At 42.4% G+C, this 18,667-nt stretch overlaps 1 protein-coding gene across 3 annotated transcripts in view; it reads right to left on the bottom strand.

Annotated features, from left to right (window-relative positions):
* LOC144468834 (neprilysin-1) overlaps nucleotides 1–13,565 on the bottom strand; it is a 119,280-nt gene extending 105,715 nt beyond the window's left edge. For all 3 annotated transcript variants that reach the window (XM_078178590.1, XM_078178591.1, XM_078178592.1), the window contains exons 1-3: nucleotides 13,301–13,565; nucleotides 4,416–5,013; nucleotides 3,776–3,976 (exon numbers count right to left, since the gene is read on the bottom strand). In XM_078178590.1, coding sequence (XP_078034716.1) covers nucleotides 3,776–3,976; nucleotides 4,416–4,418 — 204 coding nt within the window. In that variant the 5' untranslated portion in view covers nucleotides 4,419–5,013; nucleotides 13,301–13,565. The remainder of the gene's footprint in view (nucleotides 1–3,775; nucleotides 3,977–4,415; nucleotides 5,014–13,300) is intronic.
* Between the last annotated feature and the right edge of the window lie 5,102 nt (nucleotides 13,566–18,667).

Below are 18,667 nucleotides of genomic sequence, written 5' to 3'. Positions count from 1 at the left end.
CCTTCGCCGACTGCGTTGTACCGTCGAGCCTGTTGTATCGCGCGCTCTCTCGCCTCCGCGCAACGTTCCACGTCGCGCTAAACCGAAACGGGTATGCAGGAATTCGCGTCGAGGAGTCCCGGCGAACACCACCCTGTTAGCCTAACCGGAACGCTCTTCGAACTATCGACGACTACCTAGAAACCTAATCGTCCCTGCGTGCCCGAAATTTTGCAGGACCTTTTCTATAATACTTCACTTTGTTCTTTTGTTAGTTAATCTTGCATAGTTTGGCAATTTTTATGCAGAGTTGTCTGTTTATTAATTATTTTTTTCGTTTCTTTATTTAATTATTATGAACAATTTTATATTTTTTTCTTTTAATATGAATTTAATTATTAATTTAACTATTGATTTCATAATACATGTTTAAGAAATTTAATAAGCATATGTTTCGTATTTAGTATAGTACGGTCACATAAAGTATAGTACAGTACAGTTACATAAATTTGTAACGAACTGTTTAACAATTAATTATTAATATAATGTATAGTATGCAATATCTATAATTATTAATATAATATATAGTATACAATATCTATAATTATCAATATAACATAATAATTATATGGCATTTGATAAAAAAAAGTTTAACATAAAAATTTCATTCTTAATTTAACTATTAACATTATAATATACGTTTGATATATTCAACACATATTTATACTATCCTGTATCATATACCAGACAATTATCTCTCGCGTCCCGATTCCCCGAAATTCCGACGGAACGCGCGATTCTAATAACAGCCCCGCAGACTCATATCGCCGTCATCGCGGCGAAAGAAAAAAAAAGGAGGCAGCCGGAAGACCAGCTACTATTCCGTCTGAAAGGCTCGTTAATGACTTGTTTCTCCGCCCTGCGCGCTCGTCGGGCTGGCATCCGTACGCCGGAAGCTCTGCCGTGCGAGAGCGTCGCGTTCGATCAGCGACGCGCGATCGACGTCGGCGTGCTCTGCCCGGAGGAGATATACGCGTTCGGTGATTTTAATAACGCGAGCTATCGATAATAAGCCTTGCACGCCGGGCAAAGCTTCCGCCCGGAGGATTCGCGAAACGAGAAACGCGGGCCGGTTTTAATCTGCGATACGCAGCGAAACTCTCGTCCTAGCCGGTGGCATTAATCGAACGATTGGTTCGATGCTTGAATAATCGATTAGAAGGCGGATCGATTCCTGCGTCGATTAATTGATTGATCGCAAAGAGGATCGATTTATAAATCGATTAAATTGATGGAAAGAAAAGTGGTTCGGTCGGAGAGCGTCGCGAGCCTTGTTTAAGGATTTTTAACTGAATTATTAATTTTGCAATATTTATCGAGAAATCGTAGCATTAATTAATTAATCGATCGCAAGGTTGGTCGATTCATGCATCGATTAAATTTAAACATCGGAAAATGGTTCGGTTGGAAAGCGACGCGAGTCTCGTCCAAGGATTTTTAACTGAATTACCGGTTGCCTAATGTTTATCGGGAAGCCGTAGCACCGCCCCGCCGACAGCTGATACCAATTACACGCCATTACGTGGGAAAACAAACGCGGATCGACACGGTAACGGCGCTCGATTGAAGGTTCCCCGGGCCGAAGGACAAGGTGAATCCTTCGCGGAGGGTTGGGAACAGGTGTCTGATGCAATTTAACGCCGGATCAAAAGGGATGTAACCAATTAGATAGTAACCAATTAATTTCTTACAAATTGCTATGGATTGCTAGCAATATTGTGGCTTGTTAGTTGTTACAAATTATTGCAAATTGATTAGAAAAAAAAAACTATCAAATTGCAAGTAAATATAATATAGAAATAAATCGAGTTAAAGTCCATTGAAAATGTCATAAAAATTAAAAATTATGAGACTTGGAAAGGAAGAATAATTAAATGATTCGAAAATAATTTTATTGTGTTAAATATTGCGAAAATATAATTTTTGTTTGACGCGCCTCGTTTTCACCGTTTCTCGAAACGATTGCGAATTTTCTCCGGTCACGGCGCGTTCGATTTTTTCTGAAATGGCGCAGGTGACCGGCTATTTTTATGAATAAACTGTGACTTTTACGATTCCGTACCCGGGAACTTTTATTTCGAACACGGTGATCCTAAGCGACGTCTATACCTCGACCATTTTCTCGTCTGGATAAATTCGATTTTTCGATCGAAAAATCGTCCAACTTTGAAAAGCAATAACTCCGTGAAAAAGCAAGATAAAATTATGAATTTCATCTTAAATTAAAGCGTGAAATCTCTACTTTTTAACAGTATACTCGAATTCCCATGATCGCGCATTTCCATGACTCTATTATACTAAATAGCAGGAGAGTGCAGATTTCCATACCTTTTATTGCAACATTTATTACTTAAAGAAAAAAAATCGCAGCGACTTGATTCTGCCGTCAAATTAAAGGCAAAGGTCCAAACTTTCCAACACTGTAAATAACATTCGCAGAAAAAATTTATCCAAGCCCTCAGAGGGCGTTAAACTTCGCCCTTTTTCGATACTATATCCAAGCCCTCAGATTTACTATAATACAATCATGGCAATGAATAATATTAGAAAATAGAATATAGTGTCATAAAGTAGAGACTCCAAGCTTTAATTTAAAAAAAGAGTCATTCGTTTGTGATAATTTTTAACAAAGTTACAGCTGTTTGAAGATCGACAATTCCTCAAAGATTATCGACGCTTCCGTAAATTCCGCGACGCGACGAAATCGGCGTAAAAGCTAATTCCTATGAAAGCGACCGTCGCTCGACGATCCACGGATCCGTTCGACCAATCGGCAGAAGGCTAAAGGCAGAATCGCCGGTGGGGCGATTAAAGCTTGGTCCATCAGCGAATTAACGGGGCGCGCCGTAAAACCGCGGAACGGCGATCGAGATCACGATTCCTCTCGTTCTAATAAGATCCCCGATGGATCGGGTCCGCCTTACAAAAAGGAGCGCCGATAAAAGCAACAATATCCGGCGAGCGAGCAGACCCTAACCCATCCGTCGGTTTTTACGGTTCCGCTTTTATTTTTACGACGCAGCCGAAGAAAATCGCCCCGCGATCCCGTCGAACACATCCGCGGAGAATACGCTACGGAATTTTCGGTTTTCCATTCGCTCGCGATTTTATTCACGGCCTGATCGGTCGGGATCGCCCTCTGACCTTCTCTTGCCGAGTATATCCTACCGCTCTGCGGACGATTCGGTTTGCTGGTCGCGGAACGACGAGCTTTCGAGGGACTTCTAATGTCCCTTTGACGACTCGAGGGCCCGCATTTCAACGCCGGCGAAACTTTCCGAGTAAATCTCGAAGGCGCCGCCATTTCGGAAGTGTGCATTTTTATGGAATTTTTCGTCGTTGATTTTTTTTCAGAGTAAAAATTTTTTTCTTATATCAAAATATAATATGAACAATTTTGTTATGAATAATTTTGTTATGAATAATTTTGTTATGAATAATTTTGTTATATATAATTTTTGTTATAAATAATTTTTGTTATAAATAATTTTGTTATGAAAAATTTTGTTATAAATAATTTTGTTATAAACAATTTTGTTATATATAATATTGCAATGATCCTACCAGAATTCGAAAAATTTGTATCGGACCACAATTATTTTCCATAAATTTCTTGTTCCCTAAAAAAGCAGCTGGAAAAGCTTGGATATTCGAATATTCATCAGCCGGTGCGCGAGTCTTGTCGAACGAACGAACGAAAGGGACGTGGAAAGAGAGGATGATTCGTGGCACTCACCAGGGTCGAACATTCACGCGGCTGCTCTCCCTCCGGCAGCGTGGTGATGAGGAAGAGCACCGGACTGGTGACGAGCAAACTGGTGACCAACAGCATCGCGAACGTGAGCAAAGCCTTGTGCACCGCTTTGCTCCTTCGCAGCCAGTAACACGGTACACAGCATATCCATGTGCCCTGATGCGCCACCCTTTCGACTTGCACCTGAGGAACACACCGGGCAAATCTCAGACAGAGCCAAATCGCAAAAGGGCCTTAATGAAATCGAGTCGAAAAAGGGCCTCACCATTTTCTCATCACCGAGAGAATAATTAAATAAAATCGCCAAGGGGTTAAATTGACAAAACCAAATCGCAAAAGGGCCTTAATAACATAGAGTCGAAAAAGGGCCTTAATAAATTCGAGTCGAAAAAGGGCCTCACCATTTTCTCATCATCGACAGAATAAATAAATAAAATCGCCAAGGGGTTTGAATTGACAGAACAGAGTTTAAAAAGGGCCTTAATAAATTCTAGTCGAAAAAGGGCCTCACCATTTTCTCATCACCGACAGAATAAATAAATAAAATCGCCAAGGGGTTAAATTGACAAAAGCAAATCGCGAAAGGGGCCTTAGTAAAATCGACTAGAAAAAGGGGACTCACCATGGGCTCGTCGGGAAGACCGGACCCCTCGTCGCCGGCAGGGTTGTTCCCGGCCCCGGCAGGTCCGGTCGTCGGTGCGGCGGTCGCGGTCGCGGCGGCTGTCGCGGTCGCGGCTGCTGCGGCGGCGGCGGGCCCCGGGCCCTGCGTATGAACATGTGCGCCTCCTCCGGCCCCAGGGGCGCACAGAGTGCGAGGACTCAGGGGTAGCCTCACGCTTGCCTCGCCACGAGATCTACCCCCACCGCCACGGGCCCCGCGGCCCCCGTAACCCCGGCTCACCGTACACAGAGCCACATTTGCCGGGTCCCGTGGAACGCACGCGCCCTAATGTGCCCGCCGGATTCTCGACTTGACCCGCGCGCGCCCGCGCACGCACAGCAACGGAGATCCTCGACGATCTCCTTGTCCGCTACGGTAACGCGACCGGACACGACGACTCAGCTCCCCCCCACCCCGCGCCGACCCACCACAAAAATCCTCCACCAGCACTCAGGCGAACGAGTGCTGGGTGACTGGATCAGCCGGCCAGGACCCACGATTTCTTCTTCCACCACCGCATCGGGGGTCGTTGCTCCCCCACCTGGCTCCGCTACGCGATCTGAAAGCACAGGTGACAAGACTTTATTAATTATGCGAGCCACGTGGTCTTATAATGCTAGGTTTCGAATCGGTTAACAATTTTTCGTAAATGTTTATGTCATTTTGTAGGGTAATTAACTTAAAAGGGTAATTAAATTAAAATTCAATTTTGTGATGTATAGAATGATGTAGATTGAAAAATGAAAACGCTGCAATTTTGGAAAAATTTTTTGCCTTCGACTACAAAGGGTTATATCTATTATAATACTATAATAATAATTAATAAATAATATTTCTATCATCCCTTATAACACAAAATTTGACAAATAAACATTTTAGAAACATTACTTAAACAACTTATATAAAATGCTACTTTATTGCAACCAATTCTAAACATAATTATCTACCACCTAAACAAATTATTTTACCAAATTTTCCATTCCATAAAAAGAGATATAAACATTTACAATTTTCACCCCTATTTATCTCTACCCCAGAATATGTATCCGCCCAGTTGCATTCTGCCGGGCGAATAAATCTATCAAAATCAATATTTGCAGAGATATACCTCTCGGTCTACTAATGAATAAAGTTTCGATTGCATTCGATTGCATCCTGAAGACCTGACGGGCCGATTTAAAATACATTTTCCGATGGACGAACGCCGCCTCGTTGCCGAACGATTTCTCTCGAAACGATTGTCTCGACGATTCTACTTCGACGACCCTAATCTTCGGACGAGGGGACCACCACCCGCCGAGTGGGGGGGAGGGGAGGATTTCTCGTTTCGAGAAATACAGAGAGGAAGCCCCGTTTTAGGAGGCGCGTGCTCCACTTGTGCGTGCCAATGATTCCATCGACATATATATTTATATATATGTATATATATTTATATATATATATATGTACACACATAGCCAAGGCCCCCGTAATTTGTCATTGTCAAAACCGGCGGCGCGCCGCGATTATCACCGCCGGTACGAGCAATTAAGTGCCCTTTAAACGTCAAGCTTTGACGAAGAGGAAGAGAAGCCTCGAACGAGTCGGAAGCGCGGCCGTCGGGCTGTTTCTCGTGGCACGTACCACGCGACACGCAACAGTCTCTCCCTCTCTCTCTCTCGCTTTCTCTCGCTCTCTCCCACGCTCTTTCTATTGCTAGGTTAAGTGTGCCAATTACTGCGCTCTCCACCGATTACTGAGGCTTTAGAGTAATTTTGCTCGCATTTGAGACTTAATATCTAATAGTCCCTCTCTCTCACGCTCTCTTTCTCTCTCTCTCTCTCTCTCTGTCTGTCTAGCTTTATTGATAGGTTAAGTGTGCCAATTACTGTGTTCTCCGCCGATTATTGTGTCTTTGGAATAGTTTTACTTGTATTTAAGACTTAATATCTGATAGTCCCCCTCTCTCTCTCTCTCTCTCTCTCTCTTTATCGATAATTTTTAAGTGTATCAATTACTGTGCTCTCCACCGTTTTCTGTGCCTTTAGAATAATTTTACTTAGAATAATTTAAATTTTAATATGTAATAGTTTCTCTCTCTCTCTCTCACTCTCTTTGTTGATAGATTAAGTATATTAATTACTTGGCTATAACAACAATTTAATTCGTAATTAACACTTAATACGCCATAGTTTCCTGTCTCTCTCTCCCTCTTTCTTAATGTAGAGATAACCTCTCTATTTTAACAAATAACTTTGTTCTAACAATAATACTCAACTTTTCCAGCGAAAAATTAAAATTAAAATAAAAGGCCGAAATTTCCCAGTTAAAGAGTCAAGGGAGCGTTATTCTAGCCAGCGGCGTCAGCGACCGCGAAAAAAGGCGAACTAGAAAAAGAAGAATAAAGGAGGAAAGGACGACGAAACGGAAGAGAAAAGAGTTTTCGAGAGCGTCGCCGGCCATGCAAATTTTTCGGGCCGGAAAAAAGGCAGGGTGTACGGCTCGTTACCCTAATCGCGGCCGTTGCTGATAAATAACGCGGATAAAGTCGAGCACAAGCGGCGCGGACCGTGCACAAGCGGTTCTCGGCCGCGGCCGATTATCTGATCGATCTCGGTTTCTCTTTCGACCCGACGATTTACCGTCGTCCGACGGGATCGCGATCCGACGGAATCGTCGGCTGTCCAGCTTTCCCTCGAATCACCTCGGAGCACGACGCTTCGCATGGGCCGCGTCGCCGCGCTGATTAGGACTCGGCGAGCGATTTACGAACGCGCGGCCCGAAAGAAAAACCGATTCTAATCGCGCTGCTAGCGACGCGACGGCATCTGATAACCGGTAACGGCGCTACGCCGGCCTCTCGTCTTTGACCTTCGGTATCAGTCTGGTTTTAGCCTCGCGATAAGCTAAGGGCGGTTTATTTAGGCGAATTAAGGGATTTAATGGAGGCGCGGTGAGCTGGATTTATGAGTCTAACAGATCGACGACTTTTAAACTGTTGTCAATTTTTTTTAAATAATTGTACAACTATGGCGAATTTTTTTACTGCTTTTGTATAGTCTTGACTATAGATTTGGTAAGCTATATTGACCCGCGAGTGTTTCGTTTAGGCGAAATCGAATTTTGTTTGCAAATCTGCAGACAGAAAATTGAAGACCCTCTGAAAACTGATGCCAACTCAAACGCCCACCGAGAGCTCAAAAAATTTCTCTCGCTACTCAACTCGCCATAGAATCAAAGAACAAAGTCTCCCCTTTAAAACGACACCTCGAAACTTGATCCACGATTTTTTCCACCGATTTCACACCACAAAATCAACATACAAAATCAACGACCCAATATCCCTGCCACACCTTCCATTCGAACTGTAATAAAACAGCTCCAAAAAAATCGTATCCAAAACGTCGGACACCGTTTCGAAAGAGAAAGCTCCGATCTTTAATTCTGCGCAAACATCGATCGCGAGAAAAATTTTCCCCAGTTTTCGCAGCGATTTCGAGTCGCGCCATTTTCGCGAAATCTCGGGCATTTTCCGGGTCCGCCATTAAACGCCGAACAACGACGCCATAAAAAAAACATAATCGCGTTACGGACAACGTTAATTAAGAATTTATTAAGGTTCCCTCGTTGCCCCGATCCAACGTGTAAACGGCGTTCGGCGAGCCTAAACCGTGCGCAGCACCGAGGTGGAGGAGCCGCAACGGCGAATTTAATGCGCCGCCACGGTTCGCTGGCCGCGATAGATACCGGCGGTTATTACGCGATGGAAAGGCGCTAACACCGAGAAAATTAAAATTCGCGTCGCCGAGAGGCTGTTAAACGGGGCGCTGGTATCGCCACGACGGATCCCGTCGCGAACAAGTTTTCGAAGGGGGGAGGGGGGTGTAGAAGCGCGTCGCGCGACGCTACGGAATTAGCCGGTCGATTCCTTCGCACCTGTGCGTCGCGTTGGATATGACGATCGACAGGTGCGATCGATCACCCGCGGTTCACTTGACAGACGGCTGGTAGTCGACACCTGATTTTGCTGACAAGTCGACGGCAAACGTTTATTTTTATTGCAATATATTCGAGCAAAATGGCTGTGATAAATGGCTATGATAAATGTGAGCTTTTTAATTTTATTTCAATTAATTAAATTGTTTTAATTATGTGGGGATTTTAGTGTCGAATCGTCGGCGACGAACGTGTTAACAGGAGAAGTTTCGTTTCTCCGAGGAGAAGGGCAGACGCGTCGCCGCATTGTTTATTGATAGAACGCCACGTACACGCCGGCGATATATTTTCGCCGATTATTTTTTGCCGGCGGATAAAAATGTTCAAGGCCGACGCGAGATTACATTTTCCAGTCAATGGAGTACGTGATCGAGGCCTCGGAGCAACGCCGGCCGGGAGAAGAGAGAGAGAGAGAGAGAGAGAGAGAGAGGGAGAGAGAAGCGCGCCGGGGACAGATCGAGCATGAAACGCGAACCCAGAATAAAAGAACAACAAATTCGTCTTTCGTCTTGCGATTTTAATCGGCCGGCGATGGCCGACGCTGCTACGCCAATGGAATCATTTTTCTTTTAGAAATGTCAGATGTATAGTATAAGGTATATAGTAAGGATATATAGTATAGTAAGGTTTAGTATAGTATAAGATAGTATAGTAAAGTTTAGTACAGTATAAAGTACTATAGTAAGATTTAGTACAGTATAAAGTAGTATAGTAAGGTTTAGTATAGTATAAGGTAGTATAGTAAGGTTTAGTATAGTAAGTGGAAATTTTGCAAACCAAGGAAAAATAAATATAACGTAGCATTCTGCAATATTTTATCACTGAAAATTTGTGTTAAAATGGAACTGTTCAAAATTGTAATTTATTTATTAACCTGTAGAGTTAGATATCTTTTCTGTAACATAACATTACTTAAAAATAATTGTTGATACAACTTATACAATTTAATAAGGAAGACATGTCAAGAAATAGAATATTTTCAAAACCCTGAAAATCTCGACTAAATTAAAAACATTCCGTCTACCAAATGCCGCATAATATTTATAATAATCGCATTGATATCTCATTGTAATTTCTAACACAATTGTTACAATTTCACCTAAAAATTCAAAAAAGAACAGTCAGCGATTCATCAAACATTTTCAATGAAAAAATATCGCAATTTCCCCGATTCGATTGACTTGTATCGCTTTGTTCACCGCAAAAACAAAAAAGCGAAAAACAAAACGCGCAGAGAAATAAATAAAAATTTCGAGCCGATGCGAAATGTACCTGTCGAAATCCGCGAGAAACGAGACGCCATCACGCACGACGTTCAATAAATGAAAACATCGCTGCAACAATCGAAGCTCAACATAAATTTCGCATGGCAAAAAATCCTCTGTATTTTTCCCATACTCCGACTTCCCCATCGTAAATTTCCAATGGTAAAAAATCCTCTGTATTTTTCCCCGTACTCCGACTTTCCTATAAAATAAAAAAACAAAGATAAATTCGTCGATTCACCGTCGATTGACCCTAGTTTTCCATCAGAAGTTCCGCGATTCAGTTTCCGACACCATCGCCACCATAAAAAAAGGAAACCGCGCGTAATCAATGTGCCCGCGAAGTTTAATTGGAAGAGAAATCCGGCGGATCGGACCGCGGTGGAAAAAAAATGTTGTAAAAAAAACGCCGGACAGCGGGAACTTGCGAAAACGAAGCGAAGGTGGAGAAGGTAGAAGAGGTAGGGGAGGGGAGAAGAGAGAGAGGAAGGGAGGAGGAGGAGGATGGCCGAGAAACAAATTAGCGAATCAGAAATGCATTAAAAGTTTTTGAACGGGTCGCGCGCCGCTCCCGCGCCTTTGGTTTCCCGCGCTTAACTCGAAAACAAGTGGGCGCACGGCCGCGCGAGAATAATTTTCCACTGTTCGTCGAAAATCTTTTTCCCCCAGTGCTTTTTAATTACCTGCTTTTCCCTCTCCCCTTCTCTCTCTCTCTCTCTCTTGTCGTAGCCCCAGCGATCGAGCAATTAAACGACAAAAAGGGAGGAATTAATGCAACTCGTCCAACAACGTTTGTTCTCGATGCCTCGACATCGCCCGACGATTTTTATTATACTCGTAATTTGATTACGTTTCTCGCATTTTTCTCTATTTTTATTCTTTTTCACGACATTTTTGATGCTTTTTCTTTTAGTTTGCTGCTGGTTATTTTTTGTTGGTAAACTTAAAATAATACAAAATAAATTACCACACTATAGAACAATATAATAAAATCCAAAATAGAGTAAAACAATATTAATTAATACAACATAACATAGTGAATTATACAACATAAAAACAGTATGAAATGCGATAACATCCACGATTTAACTACTAAATATCTATTACTAAATATAATTAATAAAGGCAATTTTACAATTTTATTAAAAAAAAATTGAAACACAGATCCGAGGATGCCGCGAACAAACGCGAATAAAGGAGGAGAGGGCGGGATTAATTTCCGGATAAATACGGCACTGATTACGGTGCTAAACAACGGCCGTTAAACGACATAATCCCGTGGAACGGCCAATGATGGATATAACTTCCGTGCGGATTCCCAGGCGCGCGGTCATAAATATAACATCGCGGAGGCCGTTAAAGGTACCGCGAGAGACACACAGATGAAAGTTTGCGGGGCTGATGTGCATCGCGATCGAGCCGTACGGGTCAATAGATTCGACAAAAGAAGGTTAGGTTATGTCGGAAGAAGGTCAACGGTAAATCAAAAGCCGATATAGGCAGGAAGGCGGGCTGAACAAAAAAAAAAGGAAGAAGATCCAGGCGGCGAGAGCCGTCGAATTTATTTTTTAGTTGCGAGTGGTTAATGGATGTTGATTTAATTGAAGTTTTCTGTTTATTTCAATTTTACTTTAATTTTATTTCAATTTTAGGTTAATATTGATTAATGTAAAAGGAAATTGGCGTGTATTGTGATTAATTTTTAGTGAATAATTTTTAGTTTTCGGTGGTTAATGTTTAATGTATTAAGGGACAGGGATTTAATTGAAGTTTTTTCTCTTCGAATTTTTCCGTCGAATTTTCTGTTCAGTAGGGATGAGGGGGTGGGGGTGGTGGGTTTCCGCGGGAATCGGAAACGCGAGAACGGGGAAGACAGACGGTAAACAAGCCAAGGACGAGGGATTCGAGGGATTCGAGGGCAACGTGGGCGCGAGACGAGAAGATGTGCTACTTGTTAAACATTCATGTAGTCGTTAGCGGTTCGCGAACTGCTTCCGGGAGATGCTCCGCCGAGACGACGTCGACGACGTGTACCGTTTCCTAAGACGTCCTGATTCATCCCCCCCCCCCCCTCACCTAGTGATTTCTTTTTCCCTCGAGACAGAGATAGTCCCGCGACAAAGGCGCTCGCTCGATCATTCGCGCGCGTCGATGATTCTGAGATTAAGGATCGGCGTGATCAAACGTTGACGAGGTGGAGGATCGAGGAGATTGGAGATTGTGGAGATCAGGGATCGGTGAGATTAATGGTGGTATGTGATAATAATGATCCATGAGATCAGTGATCGACGAGATTAAAAATCGACGAGGTTAATAATCGAAGAGATCAATGATCAATGTGTTCAATGATTAGCGTGACCAATGATCAACGTGATCGATGATCGACGTGACCAATGATCAACGTGATCGATGATCAACGTGATCGATGATCGACGAGATTAATGATAGACAAGATTAAATATCGACGAGATCAAAGATCGTCTCGAGTATAGATCAATGGGTTTAATGATCGATGAAATTACAGTTCGACAAGATCAAATATTGACATAATTAAAAATCACCTAGATTAAAAATCAACAATATTAAAAATAACCAAGTTAAAAATCAATCAAGTTGAAACATCGACGTTCCCAAAAGTATTTCGTTCAATAAACAATTAAATAAAGTTTCACTCAAAAAACAAATAATACCTCGCCCTCTATTACGTATATCTATATTTATACTGAATTATTTCATTTTGTAATCATGCAGAAAGGTCGAAATATTTTCGGCACGTGCTTCGCAATATGTTTACTCTCGTTATTAAGCCGCGAATGTTGCACGAAAATATTTGCAGAGCTTATAACAATTTCTCCACCGCAACATTGCCACAATTCCATTCGGGGGATTTTGGAATTCTACGTGCACACGCACACCGCGTGGCGCGAAGAATATATCAGGCTGCGTTTCGCAGACGGTTTAACGTTGTTTTATACGCGTCAGTTAATGTATTGTTCATAACAAACGCTGTGCATACGACGAGCGAACACAAATTTGTATATTATCTGTAAATTGAACTCGACTTTGACGATGGCTTTCTAAAATTCTTCCAATTATTCCTGAATTATTATTAGTCTAGAATTATTATTACTTCAAAATTATTTAATGGTCTTCGAAAATTCTTTCAATTATTCCAAAATTATTATTATTTAGAAATTATTCAGTGGTCTTCCAAAATTCTGCCAACCGTTTATTCCAATTATTTTGGAACAAACAATTTTCCAATTATTACATTGTAGCTTCTAATATCACAATATTAAATTTTAATTTCCATTATTATATTATTTATCTAATTAATCACGAAAAATACCTAAAGCTCAAAAAAATCACTCAACAATGTCTCAGCTTACGTTACAAACCCAGCACTATTACCTCATCAATAAATAACAAATTACCATTTAACAATAATAATTGTCTTGCCACGACAATCTATAGACAGTCTACAATTATCAAAATTGATGAACCCTTCAAAGACAATTCATTATTTCCCCGCCATTAAGTAAATCCAATCAGCTCTTCTCTGCACCCGATCCGGACAATTATTTCCAAATAAATATAATACGTTACCAGCAGGAGACCGAAAAGAAACGGCTCGGCAGCCCGCTGGTTCCGCTCGAATATCGTCGTCGCAGCGTTGTCTATCGTCTCTCGCGGTGTGTTCACTTTTCGGTTCACACACACTGTGTGGCGTCTCTCGTCTCGCGGCTCGCGTTACCGTCCCGGAACGGTGTCTGGATGGAATGTGCCGTTTACCCAGAGACACTCGTTTAGCCGGAAGTCGAGAGGAAAGTCGCGCACCCTGCTTTACGGCTGGGGGTAACACGCGGACTGTCGTACCGGAGACTCGGCGGCCACCACCGTGCCCGCGTCTCCCTCTCCCTCTCTCTCACTCCCGCCCCTTGCGCCGCTCCGCTCCACCCCCCTACCCTTTCCATTTCTCCCACTCTATCGGCTCGGGAGCTCCTACCCTCTACGGCGAGCCGCTGCTCGCTCCTACCCACGCCGGCCGACCCTCCACGATTTTACATCCCTCCTCCCGACGTGCATCACTCTCTCCCTCTCTCTATCTCTAGCTCTATTTCTTTCGCTTAATCGCTCTCTCTTTCTCTATAGCTTAATCGCTCTCTCTCTTTCTCTGTTAATAGCTCTCTCTTTCTCTCTTAATCGCTCTCTATTTCTCTCTAGCTTAATCGCTCTCTTTCTCTCTTAATCACTGTCTCTCTATCTGTAGCTTAATCTCTCTCTCTCTCTCTCTCTCTCTCTCTCTCTTGCTATCTCTCTCTCTCTCTCTCTCTTTCGCTCTCTCTTTCTCTCGTTTTTTCTCGCTCGCCTAACCCCTATCCAACTTTATGTCCTTTCCCGGCTGGCTATTTCTGAATCTCTTTCGGTCCTTCATATTCTATTTCGAGATTTATTTATTTCTTTTTTTAGCGCCGATTCTCGTTCCCCCCCGCCGACGCCGCCGCCGCCGCGACGATTTCACACCCCCTCGATCCGCCAACCCACTCCCCTCCCGCTCGCCACCTGGCCAACCCCTTTCTAGCTTTGGCGACGCGCGGAAAAAGAGAGAGAGAGAGAGAGAGAGTTATTCCTGGAACGCTTTTGGTCCTTCGTATTTCTATTTGCAGATTTATTTATATGCCTTCTTTTTTTTTTTACAGCACGCGTTACCTTTCTTTTTTTATACTTTTAGGATTCATCGGGGGTGACTTTTGTTTGATCTTCTTTTTTTTCTTTCTTTAGTTTATCGGATTGTTTGCATTGTTATTTTTGGAGTTGTTGCTTTATTGTTTTCTTTTTAGTTTTTGTTAGTTGTCTCGATGGTGTTTGGGCGTGTATGTTGGTTGCGTGCAGGTATAGTTGAGAGGTTATGTTGTCAGGGTAGTTAAGAATTTATGGCGTTATTGTTGGAATTGTTATTTGTAATAGTATGTATTAATATTATAATTTGTCAAAATGACTTTCTTTTTTAATTAACGAGTATAAAGTGTGCCTACAAAAATGATTAAAATCGAATAAAACTAATAAAAAAGAAATAGAAGCAATGAAAAACGAATAAAAATAATCGAAAAGAAACAGAAACAATGAAAAACAAATAAAACTAATAAAAAAGAATAGAAACAATTAACAAACGAATAAAAGTGATCCAGACGATACTGAAACCAATTTATCCCAGGTAACAACGCATTACTACCTGCGACGACCGTGACAAAATCGACTTTTGTCCAGCTAGATCGGACAAACAGCCCGGCACCTATACATCGAGGTAAAAAGCGGCGTCCGGTTCTTTGGATCATTGTTGGCTGCGCCGCACTATGTCGAATCCCTTCAATCCTGGATAATCAGGATCGGTTGAAGGGAAAACGCGATTCTATCGAGAGAGAGAGAGATATAGAGAGAGACAGAGAGAGGATTTGCGGCCACGGAACTTTAAACCGGACGATCGATCTGTTTGCGCAATCGATCGCGATTCCCGCGGATTCGGACCTTTCTGATCGCGTCAGCAATCCGCCACCGGGTTCGATTTTAGGCAGCGCTCTGCTACGCGCAGAGTTTATGCAAATTCCGCGTGCCGATGGACTAGCGATTTAGGCGTGCAAATAACCGGTCGGATTTTATAGCGATTTTCACGCTTTTGTTTGTTTCATTGGAATAGCGTTTACGACGCTTTATTTGAAATGTTTAGATGGTTTGATGGATTGTTATAATAATAACGAAAAATAGACTGTTGTGAAGTTTATATATAGAGTGTCGCGAAAGTGCAAGAATGTGTTCATATGTTTGGATGATTATACTGAAAGGGAGGTGGTAGGAAATTATTAGTTGTCGAGGTAAGGAATATTAATTATTTGTGTTAATAATGCCAGTAACAGTGCCAATAAATACCAATTACAATAACAATAATAATAATAATTTTTTCTGGGTAGGGAAGCGGAAAAGTCTTCAGGAAGATCAGCAAGAATAATAATAATAATAATAATAATAATTGACTAATTCATATATAGTTATTAAAAATCACTGTTATAGACGAAGAAATAAAAAGAAAAGTCATTTTCCATAGAAATCGCATAAATATAACAAAGAAGCTCGAATTTGTATATAGGATGTTCCAAATCTACATAAAAATAAAATCAGAAAATTCAAGACCAGAAATTAAGAAGACTAAAAGACGAAAAGGCGAAACTCCGACAAGAATTAGAGTGATTCTCGGAAGTCGGCGCGCGGCGAAACAGGAGGAGGACAGTTGGCAGCAACGAGGCGGCGAAGAAGCGTCGGTCGGCGGACCAAGGCCGGCGGAATAATGAAAACAGGAAGCCCCGGGAATCGCCCGAAATCACTTCCGGCGGGGGCGAGTCTTCCAATAAAGTTTCGACGCTGCTATGAAAAATGTTGCCCCAAGGTCGCAGTTAGGCGAATCTGTGTCACGAGAAGGGAGAGGAGCGGCGGCGGAGCGCGCGTCGCGACGGCTCGCGAGAAGCAGAGATTCTCTGACGTCAGCTCATTAAAGCCGTCGCGGGACGAACCGCCGTCGTAGGCCGTGTTTCCAGGAGATAACGAAACCACTGCGTCATTGTGTCCACGACCAGTCGGGGCAGTTAAGAGAACCGCGACGCCTGCCGAGCATCCCCGACTCGCGAAACGACGATTATCGGCCGCTGATCGACGCGATACGCACGCTCGTCGATAAATAACGAATTTGTGGAAGTGACGGCACCTTGCTGACGCGGATCACTTGGTGCGAGGGCGTTGCTGGATATTGGTGGAAGCAAGGTGAGGTTTTATAAGTCCCAAAGGATGTTACATAAGTCCCAAAGTCTTGTCCTATAAGTCCCAAAGTTTTGTCCTATAAGTCCCAAAGTCTTATCCTATAATTCCCAAAGTCTTGTCCTCGAAGTCCCAAAGTCTTATTCTATAAGTCCCAAAGTATTGTCCTGTAAGTCCCAAAGTATGTTACAAAAGTCCCAAAGTCTTTTTCTATAAATTGCAAAGTCTTGTTTTATAAGTCCCAAAGTCTTATCCTGTAACTCCCAAAGTCTTGTCCTCTAAGTCCCAAAGTCTTGTCCTCTAAGTCCCGAAGTCTTGTCCTATAAGTCCCAAAGTATTGTCCTATAAGTCCCAAAGTCTTGTCCTATAAGTCCCAAAGTCTTGTCCTATAAGTCCCAAAGTCTTGTCCTATAAGTCCCAAAGTCTTGTCCTCTAAGTCCCAAAGTCTTGTCCTATAAGTCCCAAAGTCTTATCCTATAACTCCCAAAGTCTTGTCCTATAAGTCCCAAAGTCTTATCCTATAACTCCCAAAGTCTTGTCCTATAAGTCCCAAAGTCTTGTCCTATAAGTCCTCTCCTTACCACACTACGTACAACTTCGAGAGTCTGCTCGTAATAAAGGACTTCGTGCTAAATCTACTAAATATTAATATTATTAATTCCTCCTAAAAGCAAGAAAAATATAATTCATCTGTTATCAAAGTATAAAAACGAAAGTTGATAAAAGCAATACGAGACACAATAATAATCTGGTACTATTAGATTAATTATTAAGGAGGAATAAGTGCGCATCGTGATAGGAATCGTGATGCAAGGGGTTGAAGCATCGGAGTGCTTTGGCCGGAACTGTGTCAATATTTGGACAGCTGTAGCTTCGTTAAAAGCTTCCTTAGAATTGTCACTGTTTTTCGTAATTAAAGCTTGAAATGTCTAGTTTACGACACTGTACTCTAATTCTTCGTACCGTGCACCCCCGTGACAGAATTATACTGAATCCGACAGAGAATAATGAGAAAAATAAAGAAAGCTTCGTAAAGTAAGATAAAGTTCAATTTATATAATTGCTATTAAACAATTTCAATTATCATTAAAAATATCGGTGAAGAGTGATTATTATATAATAGTTATTATATAATATTGTATCATCTGTGCCTAAAAAATTGTTTAGTTTACAAAAGATATCACTCACAAATAATTAACAATAATTGCATGGCAAACAATATTATATGATCTATTACTAAAAATAATAATTTTCCCTCATAAACAACATCAAAGCAGACAGAAGAGTCGATTAATTATTAAACAAACACAAAAGTCATTTCATCCCCCATATTTAAGACCTTCTCAACCCTTTGACGTACCATTTTCTTCACAATAAATTACGAATTTAATTTAAACATTGCCAACAATATTATAACATTTAATTCCTGCTCAAAGGAACGGATAAACATTGATACCCATCACGTTATTGTTACAAATCTCCATCGCGAGTCCAAAGGGGTTAAATAGAGTCTCGAGAGTCCCCCTTAACCCTTCCACAATTTTCCAAACATATTCCACGGAAATTTCATCGTCAATTTCCCGATTGGCGGAAAAGCGTTCCCGAAGAAATCCACCGAATTTCTCGGGGTGAAACGGTGTCTCCCGTTCGTTTCCGACTATATCCATCCGCTGCAAGGATAACCGCGACCAAGGCTGTGCGCACACATTTACACGACGACGACGACGACGACGACAGACGGACGCAGAAGCGCACGCAGGCCGCTTGTTCCCCTCCCGCGTATGTAGGTCGAGTTAATGAAATGCCAGAGCGAAATCTTATTCTCCCGCGGACCGACCACTTTAACTACGGCGGCCCGCCGCTTTTTCGTTTCCCTTCGTTTTCCGAATCCTCGCGGCCATTTGTTTCGGCCGCTCTCGTTTTTCGAATCCTCGCGGTCATTTGTTTCGCCGCGGGATCGTCCACGTGGGGAAGCGTGACAGCCGCGTAAATAACGCCGGTTTTGCACGTAGGGAGCCGGGGTGAGTTCGTTGGTAACGGGGGGTGAGTTTGTGGGGATTGGGGGTTATGTTTGCTGGTAACCGGGGTTGCATTCGCGGGGATTGGGGGTTGCCTTCGCGGTGTAACGGGGGTTGTATTCGCGGGGGTTGGGGGTTGAATTCGCGGTGT

The sequence above is a fragment of the Augochlora pura genome, chromosome 4 (assembly GCF_028453695.1).
Source record: "Augochlora pura isolate Apur16 chromosome 4, APUR_v2.2.1, whole genome shotgun sequence".
In the NCBI taxonomy this organism is placed as follows: domain Eukaryota; kingdom Metazoa; phylum Arthropoda; class Insecta; order Hymenoptera; family Halictidae; genus Augochlora; species Augochlora pura.
This window is presented reverse-complemented; position numbering and strand designations above follow the sequence as displayed.